We start from the raw sequence: 12,336 nt of genomic DNA, 5'->3' as shown, positions 1-12,336 counted from the left end.
AAGGTTTGTTGACACATTTTAAACAGATGTCCATCAGAAACCTCTCTCTGAAGCAAAAGTGTAATGAATGGACTTCAGAAACCTCTCTCTGAAGCAGAAGTGTAATGAATGGACTTCACCTTGGTTTTGAACATTATACTGCTGCTGTTGTTTAAAGGGCTCCGTTTGGATATCATTATATCTATGGCCCTATTCACACCAAAGCACTCATCCAACACATTCACATTCTCCTTCACTGAACAGATAAGACCCCAGCTGTAAAATCCACAATTCTGTACACACACAAAAACACCTCTTGACTATTCAAAGAGTTGTGGTGTTATTAGATATAGACTAGCAACAATCATTAGAAAATGAAAAGAATAACTTACCATTGTCCTCAATTGAGAAATGGAAGAGGTCACTTGTTGCATTGTCACCATTTCTGAGCACGTAGCAAATCCTCATGTCATCAATTTCAGCTAGAAAAAGTACAAAATAATGTTTATTTACTTCTCTACTTTGTTGTTTAAGCAGTGCATTATTAGAAGTAGTAAATTAACATAATATGATGTGTGGATTAGCTCGGTAGACAGTTATCTAATCCATGTTGTCTTATATAAAAACACTTTTTTTAATAAAGGGAGTTTTATAAATTAGAACAGAATATATTAGGTTCTAGTAACCAGGAAAGGAATGGAACTGATCAGCTGTTGTGTTGGTCAAGTAGAATGTGAAATGAGGCATTAAATGTATGGTGTTAATCTCTAATTAACCTGCTGAATGACAGGCAGCATGGTAAAAAGGCAGACTGCAGGAACTACTCGACATCACATCCTTTGTGACAGCCACATCCTCCAACGACACTATGCTTCAGCGGGTTCTGTGAACTGCCATCGAGGAAGGGGGTGGTTCTGCTCTTTATAAGCCAAGAGATGGATATTAGTGATGAGGGTGGGATGTTTATTACTGGCCCCGCTATCTTTTATCTCTAATGCCAAAACATTTCTCTTCAAAGCAGTCGGCCAGTTTTGGGAAGCTGCCTCTAGCTCCACCCAGTTAGGGATGTTATTTAGTCTGTTTACCAGAGATGAAACTGCCTGAAATATTTAACAGGTCTGAAAGACTGAGGAAGCAGCGAAAGGAGAATGGGGAGAAATAGGGATCAGTAAATATAGTCGACAAAGTGACTATGTCCTATCGAAACAGCATCCCATTCCCTGTTATATATAGTGCTCTATTTTTTTTTACCAGAGCCAATAAAAGCAGTGCACTATTCAGGGAAGAAGGTGCCATTTGGGAGGTACCAGACAGATTGACGGACACCTTGTTCTTACATTCCATTCTGACAGAATGACTGTTTGCCAACCTCACCTTTTCATTTGTACCGCCGACTGGGGTGTGTGTTTGTTCTATACTGTATCTATTTCTGTGGCTTAAATAATTCTTCCTCTGTCTTTCTCTTCTCTTTCTATCGCCTACCCTCATTCTCTGTCATTTTCTCTCCATACCACTCTCTCTCTTACTCGTTCCCTAGTTCTCTTTTCCACTTTTCCTCTCAGACAGAGATTTAGTTTTTCCCTCTTTGCTTCGTGACTGTGGTCCCTTGCCTTTCATTTAAGGTCAAACTGGCTGGTATTTGGTCAAGAGCTCGAACACTGTAAAAGAATAATAGTTGAGGTATAGGGAAGGAGAGGATCCTGTTCTGGGTAGAAGAGATTACCCGTGTCACTCTGTTGAACTATATTATGGACTTTAAAAGTGACGTCGTCTTACCTTGACTGAATGTGGTGATGGAAGCGTTGCCTGTACCCAGGTTGATGAGGTATCCATGCTGTGGTCCCACAGTGATCTTAAAAGTGACAGACAGCTGAAGACTATCCCTGTCCTCTGCCTTAAGAGTCTTAGAGGTGATGAGGAACCCCAGTTGACCCGTCTCCAACACCGTCAGTGTGGGGCCCCCTTTATTCACCGTGATCTGGGGAACCCCGTTATCCACCGACAGGACGGTGATCTTCATCATCTGGGGGCGCCGCGTCTCAAACACCGTGTCGGGGAACACATAGAAGTCCGTGTGCGTCCCGTCCGTCACGGTGAACGAGAAGGAGTCCTCGGAGGACTCGGTGCCATCATGTTGGTAGCTGATGAGGTTTTCATTCAGGTCCTGTTTGGTGAAGGAGGTCATGGGACGGGTGTTGTTGAAGAGGAGGCGGCCGTGGACAGGGACCTGCGTGACGGTGAATCTGAGGAGTCGGTCTGGTGTGTCACGGTCCTCCGCAGTGAGTTCAAAGGGGGTGATGAGTTTGTTCTCTCCCTCGTTGACCACCAGGCCGTGAACCGTTAGAACCGGTTTCTTGTTGTCCACATCGGTGATGGACACGCGGAACGTGCGGAACACCGGGTTGTAACCATCCGTGACCTCAAACTCAAAGCTGTCCATCTTCACTTCATCGTCAGCCGTGTGGATGTAGTACACCTTCATTATGGACCGGTGGGTTTTCCATGCACACGAAAAAAGACAAAAACAATTTCAAATGTTTTAAAGAAAAATACCAAATACGGTATAATTTTTTTTTTGTGTGGATATAACACAAAGCGAGAAATAATCTGATACTATTACCTTGCTCCCAGCTAGCTGCAGCTGGCTGAAGGAGGAGATGGGCATGCCAGGGCTGTCGGTACACTCTAAGTGACCTCTCTGTGGGGCTCTGGTGATGGTGAACACCAAGTGTTCGTCTGGACTGTTGAGGTCGCTGGTGCTGAGCAGGTCTGTGGTCAGTGTTACTCTGCCTCCTTCTTTCAGAGAGACCCCCTTACTGATCACATCGGGGAACACCATGTCGATACCACCCACGGTCACGTAGAAGTACCTGGCAATTTGTAGTATTCAAATCAATCATTGATACAAACAATTGTAGGAATATCATACCATGACGATGTTACATCCCCCAAAAAGTTATTTATGATAACAACAATAATAACAAGTGTTTCAATAACTTACTGAATAAGTGTTATTAATTATTAAAATATAAGAAAAATAACTACCTATCGATTAGAGGGTTGATGCCGTCTGTCACATCAAATTTAATAAGGTCCCGGATACCCTCTTGTCCATTGTGGATATAGAAAATGAGAGCCTGGTCCACTTGGTGCTGGGTGAAGTTCATCCCAACAGTAATGTTCTCAAACAAACCGTTAGGGGTCCTTCTCTGTAACAAACCCTGTCCAGGCCCATAGCGGATAATGTACGTCAGAGTACTATCTTCAGAGTCCAGGTCGGTGGCTTTTAAAACACTATTATCAATCACTTTAATGTCTCCAATCTCTATCTCCAGGCCGTCGTTGATGGTCATCCTGGGTGTCTCGTCATCCACGGGGATGATCATGACGATGATGGTCTTCTCCACACTGTATTTCCCATCCATTAGGATTAGGTTAAAGCTGTCCTCTGTGGTCTCTGAGTCATCGTGTTCATACACTATACTGGAGGCTTCCCGGATCTGATCCAGGGTGAAGTTGGTGACTGGGAGCGTGCCAGTTGTTAGCTGGTTGAGGATGAAGCCGTGCTTGGGTTGTTTGGTAATGATGAATGTTAGCTCGTCAGAGGGGATATCTAGGTCAGCGCCGTTAAGGATGGGCGTGTCAATGACAATGTTCATCCCTTCCATGACAACAAACTCCCTCATGTAAATAGCTGGCTTCTCATCGTTGGATGGAATGATAGTGATGGGGAAGAAGTGTCTCTCTGAGAAGTTGATTCCATCGGAGCATCTGAAAGTGAACCTGTCCTCAACCGGCTCCACTCCCTTATGGATGCTTTGGACATAGTATATGTGGTTCTGCCTGATATCCTTAATGGTGAAAGCACTGATTGCCGTCCCAGACCTAGACTTCTCTGAGCCTGGAGCTGGGGAGATGTTCTCCACATAGCCTGACGTGGGCTGGACAATTATGGTACAAAGCAGGTCGTCATTAGGGGTGTCAACATCATCAGCGCTAATGTGAAGAATCTCAATAGCATTTTTCTCGCCCTCTGTAACAGTGAACTGTGGGCCCACAAACACCTCTGGAGCCTGGCTGTCCATGGGGAGGATAGTGACCTGAACCCTGACCCCAGTGACCCTATTGCCCCCCACCGTCCACTCATCAGACATGTCAGTCAGTGTCAGATTGAAGTAGTCATACTTAGGAGTGAGGCTGATCTCTCCGCTGGTGTGGGCATAAACCACCAGGCCGTTGATGACATCAGCCTGGGTGAAGAGTCTTGATTGGACACCATTCACCAGGATCTCCCCATACACCGGAGGGTCGTCCAGGATGAACGTTAGTCTCAGGTCATCCGTGTCCTCGTCCCGCCCCTGGATGACGTTAGTCGTGATCTCTGTGACCCCGTTCTCCAGGACATCAATGTAGGAGCCGATGGTTCCGGCGGGGAGGCTGATGGTCGGGGTCTCATCGTCGATGGGCTTCACTGTAACCCGAACGGTAATGGTCACGACATGGACACCGTCACTAATGTCCAGCTGGAAGGAATCGCTGGTAGTCTCATCTCCATTGTGGATATAAGAGATCCTGTCATTAGCAATGTCTAACAGATTGAATGAGTCCCCTTTGGTCAGGTCGGTGAACGTGTACTGTACCCGGCCATGTTGAGGAGGCTGGGTGAGAGTGAAGGAGATCTGACTACGGTCCGTGTCTAAGTCTACAGTGTCCAGCTCAGCGCTGCTGATTGTATGCGTTCCCCGCTCAAATATAGTAAAGCCAGTGTTTGTGATCTGAGGTGGCTTGTTGTCGACAGGCTGCAGGAATATAGAAAACGTCCCAGTAACGGTATTTCCTGAAGTATCCTCCACTGTGTACTGAAACTGCAACACGTGAGCTGTGATCCCCAGCTCCAGATCAGGCGGTTTGTATGATATCTTATGGTGGTTGATCTGAGCTTGAGTGAACTCAGTAACTACAGTGTCCGGACTCTCCGTTAACACTATGGAACCCAGTACCACAGGGCTATTCTCGTCAGTGTCTGTAGGGGGCTGGGTGATGGTGTACTTCAAATCTCTGTCCTCTGAGTCCAGGTCAGTGTAGCGCAGAAACTTCTTACGGAAGAAGGTGAGCTGGTACTCATGTACAGTCATCTGAAGGGTGGTGCCGGGATACAGCTCAGGAGGGATGTCGTCAAGGGTCATAACCTTGATTATAAACACACTCTTTTCTGATTGGTTAGGAGGGTCATTGTCATCTTGGACCCTGAAAACAAACTGGTCCATGACTGTGTCAGTGCTGTGAGGCCCGGTGTGTCTGTAGAACAGCTTCCCGTCTGTGATATCCTGCTGCAGCCACTCCGTAACCACCATTTCGTACAACTCGTCATTAGCATTGAACCTCCAAGTGGATGGATCCTTTGGGGCCTCTGATTGCCTCAGCACCACCTCACCTATAGATGAGAACGGGGCCTCTATGCTGAACTTGATAGTGGAGTCCTCCGAGTCAATATCTGCAGCACTAAGTGCGAGCGGAGAGATGAGCATGATCTGGTTTTTGAAGAGTATTAACCCTGTGTTGGCGTTGATAATGGGTGGCTCATCGTCAGTGGGAACGATCATCAGGGGAAAAAGGAATTCCACCTCATGCTTCCCATCTGTCATCCGGAAGATGATGTTGTCGCTGTACGTGTCGCTGCCATCGTGATGGTATATAACCACTCCCCCGTCCAGATCGGCCGGGGTGAAGAACTTTCGGTGCATCCCAAGCACCATCAGTTGACCGTGCCGGAGCCCATCAACCACAGTGATTCTGACATCATCCAGGTTATCCTCATCGCTGACTTCCAGATTGTGAGAGCTGGACAATGGTCTGGACTGTCCCTCGTAGAGAAGCTGACCCGTATTCTTGGTGACTACTGGAGCCAGTGTGTTCATAGGCTTCACTACAATCATGAAGGCAAATGGGTCAGACACCGCACCCTCAGTGTCCACCACCTCAAATTCTATCTGAAAGATACGTTCTGTATCGGAGTCCACAGACGGAGGCTTGTAGGCTATCTTAAGTTCTTTAAGGTCCCCTTGGTAGAACGAGGTGATGGGCAGGTTCCTGTCATCTGTGCTTACTATGTACCCTTCCTCAAAGGATAGGGGGGAGGTGATGTTGAAGATAAGGTCGTCAGGGTTAGACTCAATGTCCTCAGCAGCCAGCATGTCAGAGGTAATGGCTGTCATCACAAACTGATCCACTTCCACCATCATCATTGCTACAAAGCTGGGTTTAGGAGCTGTGTTCTCCTCTCCCACCTTTATACGCACCAAAATCTGGAAAAACTCCTGTTTTAGCAGATTACCCTCTTTATCTTGTAATTCCACAATCATAGGTATATAATCTCTATTGGGCGATTTATGTGTGAAAGTGTGTTGGTAACGAATATTCATTTTAATAAACTCATCACAATCCACCATTTTACCAAGGTTTCCCTCATCCACAAGTTTACCATACCTGGGTAATGCATTGTTGAGGGATGTTACTTTACACTGATGCTCACTTCTATCATAGGTGAACTCTAGAATCTTCCTGTCAATAGGGTTACTAGTACCAAGTAATTTATCAACGGTCAAAGGCATGTTTCTAGTTAACATTTCCAACTGTGTGAAAATAACCTCCACTTCCATCATGAACGGGATGATTATTGTGTCGGTCTCAGTGTCATATCTGAGCTGTAGCCTCACCCTATCCCGCGGGGGGCTCCGGGACCCGAAGTGAGAATATTTTACATCATTGGGACCAAATTCACAGGGAAACTTTTTTGGAGAGAGCTGCCCTGGTCTCTGGGAAAGCGGATCGTTATCCAGAACCGTTATACTGCATCTGTCTCCCGGCTGGACTTGGATCACCAAATCATTGATAGGATCAACGAATACTGCTCTCCCGAAAGGCACGCGTATTCCATTGTTGGCCACCAATATAGCATCCTCTGATAGTTCCGATCTCAAGGCATATGATAACGCGTAACTGTCGAAAACCTGCCCGGCGGAGTCACCTGTCAGAATCACCGCAAGCAGAGCTGAGAACAGAAAAACAGCGCCAGTCCCAATTCCTTGGCGCTGCAGCTGCCCGGGCATAATCAAAGCCATTTGGAGAGAGCCACTGCGAAGACGCGGTCAACTTTCACATAAAAAACTGAATAATTTCAAAGTAATGGCTAAAGTTATGAAATTATAAAATTACTGTTGATAAATATCTCACACCCATCCGTGGTGTGGTGCAGCATTCTTTCTATCAGCTGCTCTTCTGTTGAAGATAAACTTCATACACTTGGAGCCCCGAGCGAAAGAAGGACGCCCTCCTATTCGCTGATTGGAGGATAGGCTATTACAGTGGAATGCGTTTTGTGAGTTTTTAATGGATGGGAAATGAGTCAGTCAAAAAATAAAAGAGAATAAGGTGGATTTCAAGAAGCAGGTTGAATTAATCATGAAATTCTACTGCAAATATAATCATGGAGTATTGTATTTAATAAAAGTGATGTGGGCAGTTGTGTTTATAATGAACGGCTTTACACATTTTTTTAAATTATTTGTTTCAGTCGGCAGGTTAAACAAATGTTAAAAACATACTAGTCTTATAAATAACCTAGTCCTATCTATAACACACAGCCCATTGTGTATTATGAATATAGGTTACTTTAACTAGGCTATATTACAAAAACAACCATCAAAATGTGATCACGATCATTTACAAAAACATTTCGACTATCGATTAATAATTGAAACATTAGCGTGCAACTGGACAGTATAGGCTATACAATCAATACCTGTAGAAGAAGCAATAGTTTATGGCGATATGTTCAAGCTCCCTCTTGTGGTGTAATATAGTGTACTTTTCTAGTCCTGGGCCGGGGCGTATACGTGCGTCTTGCTGACGCATGCGTCTGTACCTGAGCTCAAACGAAAGCGTTGTAAATACGGGTTTTCCACTGATTCTCGAAATCCTTTAGTTGAAGTTCCCATTAGCCATGCAAAACGCCTTTTACACACGGTACGTAGCAAAACTGGTCGCAACAAATACAATCAATGGTCTTTAAATACACTGAACTTTATCATGTTTCAGCTGCCCAACTTACATTTTCAGAGCTGTCTATTCAGAACTTCTAAAAGAGAATCCTGAGCATCATAGAAGATCCTGCCACAGAAATCCTCACCTCTAAGCAAAGGCACTGAGGATTTTAGCATCAACAACAGCAAGCAGCACAAAGACCCTGGACTACAGCTATGGTTTGGACTTAAATTAATTGTGTATACAAATACGGGTAAACTGTGTGTAATGCATATTAATCAGAAAACAATCATTTGCATGGGAGATTTTTTTCATCGTGATTATTCTGACACAAAGTGTGCACCTTCTTTTGCACCTCATTACATTAATCACTGGATGGATGTTATGTTCATCAGTGAAATCAGGTACGTAGTGTTCTAGACACACAAAATGTGTAACCCTTTCTGTAAAAAATTAAGATTAATAAATACTTAAAATTTGGTAGTTCTTCTCCTATCACACAACAAAAAAATTATGGCCAAGCGTTTGATTGCTGACTATATTCCGTATATTAATTCCTACTAATGTTCATTTATAATACCAAAACTGTATATAGCCCTCATTGTACATTTTACAAAAGCTAGGCATTCACATTCTAACTCAGTGTGTCTAGCCCGGGTTAATCATCCAAAACTTGTGATATGTGATATGTGTCGTTGACTGACAAGTCACATAGCTTTGCATTGCTTTGTGTTGAGCCCACAGCAGATCTGAGTGGAGCAGGCAGCTGCCTGTAATAAATGTGAGAGAGGCATGAATATCTTGGACGGACGCAAACAGATTTTTTTCTGCAGCTCTATAATTACATATTTCAGTCTGTGACTGCTTCCATTAGGTCATTTTGTTGACGAGATGAGGGGTATAGAACTAAATCTCGAACCAATCTGAGTATCAAAAGCCGATGATACGTTTTTGAAATGCCCTTCTTTGCCATTCTTTGCAGGCCCAACCTATCAGTTTCTGGGGCGAATGTAAACATTTAGAACGCATTCAGGTTCTAGAATCTTGTCAGACAGGGTCAGATCCAGAGTTCACCCCAAAGAAACCTTAGTGGCTATAGGATTTGGCAGAGCAATGACTGAGTAGCCATGTAAATGGATAATAGCCTGATCAATATCTTATCCTAGAGTATGCTTCACTTTTGAACAGAGACAGATTACATAGTTCCGTTTGATATATATGGGTACATATATATATATATGTGTGTACATATATAATTCTGCATAGTTTGAGAGTTCTAAGAACATGCAGTGATATCCTCAATCTGCCTCTCTCTCCTCCCTTCCCTCAGTCCATCTATCTCATCACCCAGCTTTTCTAGCTGTCAGGTGTTTTTTAAACAGAGCAAACAGAGCATTCTGCGTTGACAGCTGACATGGAACGGTCAGGACGCCTCCACCTCTCACCATGCCCTTCATCTCCCTTTCCCATCCACTCATCTGTCCCACTCTTCCCTGTCAGAATCTCTCTCTCTTCCCACACCACTGATCTCTTTCTCTGTCTTTCTCTCTGTCTCCCTCGCTATCTCTACACCCTTCAGCTGGCAGCTCAAGAGGCTACAGTCAATTAGACAAAGGAAAGTATAATACTGATGCCACTGGCTCATCTAAATGAGCTCATTAGCCCAGTGGATGCTGGGAAGAACCAGGTGGTTATAGATAGACACACATCTTAATTATTCAGCTACATTATAGTATATCTGCATTGTACGTGGGATATAACCTTTAGTTAGTCAACAGTAGGAATTAGGTAAATCTTTTGATTGAGCCCGTATATCTTGTGTTATTTTGTCTCCTTTATTAAGTGGTGAGGTAAAAGTAACGTACTATATAAGAGATTGGCAACCATTAAGCTCAGCTGTTAGTTTGGCTGAAATATTCAAATTCCTATGGGACATTATGTTCCACAATCTCAGAAGGGACAACCACATCACAGTGATCAATCGATCTTGGACCGGTCCATTCTCATCACCTCCATCACCATCTGGTTTGGGTCAGCCTGCTCCTGAAAGGGTAATCAGATTTCATCTGCCCCCCATTCAGGTTTTACATGACCAGGGCAATGAAGCAGGCTAGACTATGGCTGGACTCCACCCCAGCGGTCAGCCACTGTTTTTAAATGTTTTTGGATGACGGAGGGCATTACAGATCAATGATGAACCAAAACGTCCACCACCTGAACACCTGTCTGTGCTGTAGCCTTCAGCAATCAGCCATCTGTCCAAGCGACTAAAAAGACTATACTAACCACATCAAGCCACTTTCATACAGTTTTACTGTTAATTACAGAGATGCATTATATTGCACTGAAAACTCTGCTCATCTAGATACAGTGGGGAGAACAAGTATTTGAAACACTGCCGATTTTGCAGGTTTTCCTACTTACAAAGCATGTAGAGGTCCAGAAAATCACATTGTATGATTTTTAAATAATTAATTTGCATTTAAATGTAAATCTGTTCATGTACATCAACGATTGATTCATGCATATTATTGTATATTATTGTATGTCAAATGTTCATAATGTTTTTTGTATTAGGTTGCTATATGTTGTCTACCACTAACAGCACCTTTACACCAAGAATAATACTGGATAAAAAAAATTTAAATGTACTTTGCGAATGAAAGTGATTCTGATCCTGATTTGGAATGCACAGCATACACTTACACTGATGTAAGTACCTTCCCCTCTGGAATGTCTCCGGAGCTTTAGATGAGCTGAGAGAGTTTGACACACCACTGAAAGAGCTGTCACTGGACTGTGGGTCTCATTTGAAGAAGTGCCATTCGATCCACTGGTAGGAGATGAGTTTTGGACGCTGTGTTTCTAGATTACGGCAAACCTTCTATGTTTATAAACCAATTTCCCTGCTTTAGTTGAAGGCCACGTACAATCAATCACATGTATTAACAGACAGAATCACTGTCTTTGTCTTTGGTTCTGAATATGTGTCTGTAGTCCATGGTGATGTGTGAAGAGCGTGTGCGTTATCCATCCCTGCTGTGATTGAATTCTGAGTTTGCCTATTCTTGAAAGCACGTGTCTTTGTGTTGTTCATCCTTACGTTGCTTGTTGAAAGCTGTAGTATTTCAACAGTCATCTAACAGGGATTAAATTGGGACTAAATTGCAACCCCTTGAGAAAGTGCGCTATATGGGGAACAGCATTCCATTTGGGCCGTGATCTAGATCTCCCTGCTGACATCCACTCCTGTTAATTGCCCCCACCCCCCCAAGGCTTCAGCCCCCCATTGGCTTCAGTGTAAAAGTCATTCATGTTGTAGAAGTCATTCCGGTGGAACAATAGTTGGGGATTTTCAGGTCTATTTTAGCTGCTGGGTTGTTAGAGAGACAATCTAGCTGGGCCTCACTTTGCTCATTAGGGCTATTTCAGTTCATTGATTCACAGCCAAGGACCACTACTTTGATCACTAATACCTGTGGGGGGTAACACACACACACACTCACATAATGCTGAAAGTCCTTTCCTAACTTCTGTAACCTACAGTAAAGCTGTTCCATTACAGGGGGGCAGAATCAACCAACCCTTAATTGGAGAAGTTAGAGGTGACCCACTGGGCTCAAACGGCTTGAATCAACTCTGTTTCCTTGTCATTACAATCTATTCATCATGATGTTTTAAAAACTCATTGGATTTGCCAAAGGTCATAAACATCCTGGAATTTCTTTCTCTTTATTATCAAAAGTTTTCCCCAGAACAAATTTTTGATTACACTTTGAATTCACATCACCAACTCAGTGACAGGCAACAACAAACTAGCAGAGAAAGAGAGAGGGAGTGAGGGGGAGAGATAGAGAGAGAGAAGGGAAATAAAGAGGATGGTGAAAAGAGAGAGACAGATATAGGGAGACAGAGATAGGGGGACAGAGTAGGCTTGGAAACAGTGATTCTTGCAACAAATTCTGTAAGGAAACCGCTGTTGTTCTTGGGAGGTTCCTCTACAGACAAACAACTCTCCTAACAAATCACAATGCAGACAATTCTAAACCAAAATTGCATGCAAAACCTATGCAGAGGCTGTATCAAAGATGGTTAATGCAGAATAGGGACTTCGAAAGTAATTAAAAATAACCTCTTTGATCTCCCTCTTCCTAGGACATATTTTAAAACATACTGAATTGAGTAAAGCAGTGACCATTTTACAGATCCTTTATGCTAAAAGAGTCTATCATTGAAACCAACCTATAGTCAGTTGGGGTTTTCCAGACTACAAAGAGGGTGCGCGAAAGAGTCCATTTCTCTCAGTCTTCTGCC

The 12,336-nt window shown here is 43.6% G+C and overlaps 1 protein-coding gene and 1 long non-coding RNA gene across 2 annotated transcripts in view; one reads left to right on the top strand and one right to left on the bottom strand.

Moving 5' to 3' along the window:
* The window catches only part of frem2b (FRAS1 related extracellular matrix 2b), a 77,518-nt gene extending 70,248 nt beyond the window's left edge, over window positions 1-7,270 (bottom strand). The window contains exons 1-4 of the mRNA XM_020049828.2: window positions 3,025-7,270; window positions 2,600-2,849; window positions 1,756-2,455; window positions 372-461 (exon numbers count right to left, since the gene is read on the bottom strand). Of these exons, the coding sequence (XP_019905387.2) occupies window positions 372-461; window positions 1,756-2,455; window positions 2,600-2,849; window positions 3,025-7,100 (5,116 nt within the window). The 5' untranslated portion in view covers window positions 7,101-7,270. The remainder of the gene's footprint in view (window positions 1-371; window positions 462-1,755; window positions 2,456-2,599; window positions 2,850-3,024) is intronic.
* A 662-nt stretch (window positions 7,271-7,932) lies between these two features.
* On the top strand, window positions 7,933-10,313 carry LOC105010529. Its single transcript, XR_828020.2, has 3 exons — window positions 7,933-8,004; window positions 8,098-8,240; window positions 10,104-10,313. It is a non-coding gene; the product is annotated as an uncharacterized LOC105010529 (long non-coding RNA).
* The last annotated feature ends 2,023 nt before the right edge of the window (window positions 10,314-12,336 follow it).

This window comes from Esox lucius, chromosome 1 (genome assembly GCF_011004845.1).
Source record: "Esox lucius isolate fEsoLuc1 chromosome 1, fEsoLuc1.pri, whole genome shotgun sequence".
In the NCBI taxonomy this organism is placed as follows: domain Eukaryota; kingdom Metazoa; phylum Chordata; class Actinopteri; order Esociformes; family Esocidae; genus Esox; species Esox lucius.
Note: the sequence above shows the minus strand (reverse complement) of the source record. Positions and strands in the feature narration are given on the sequence as shown.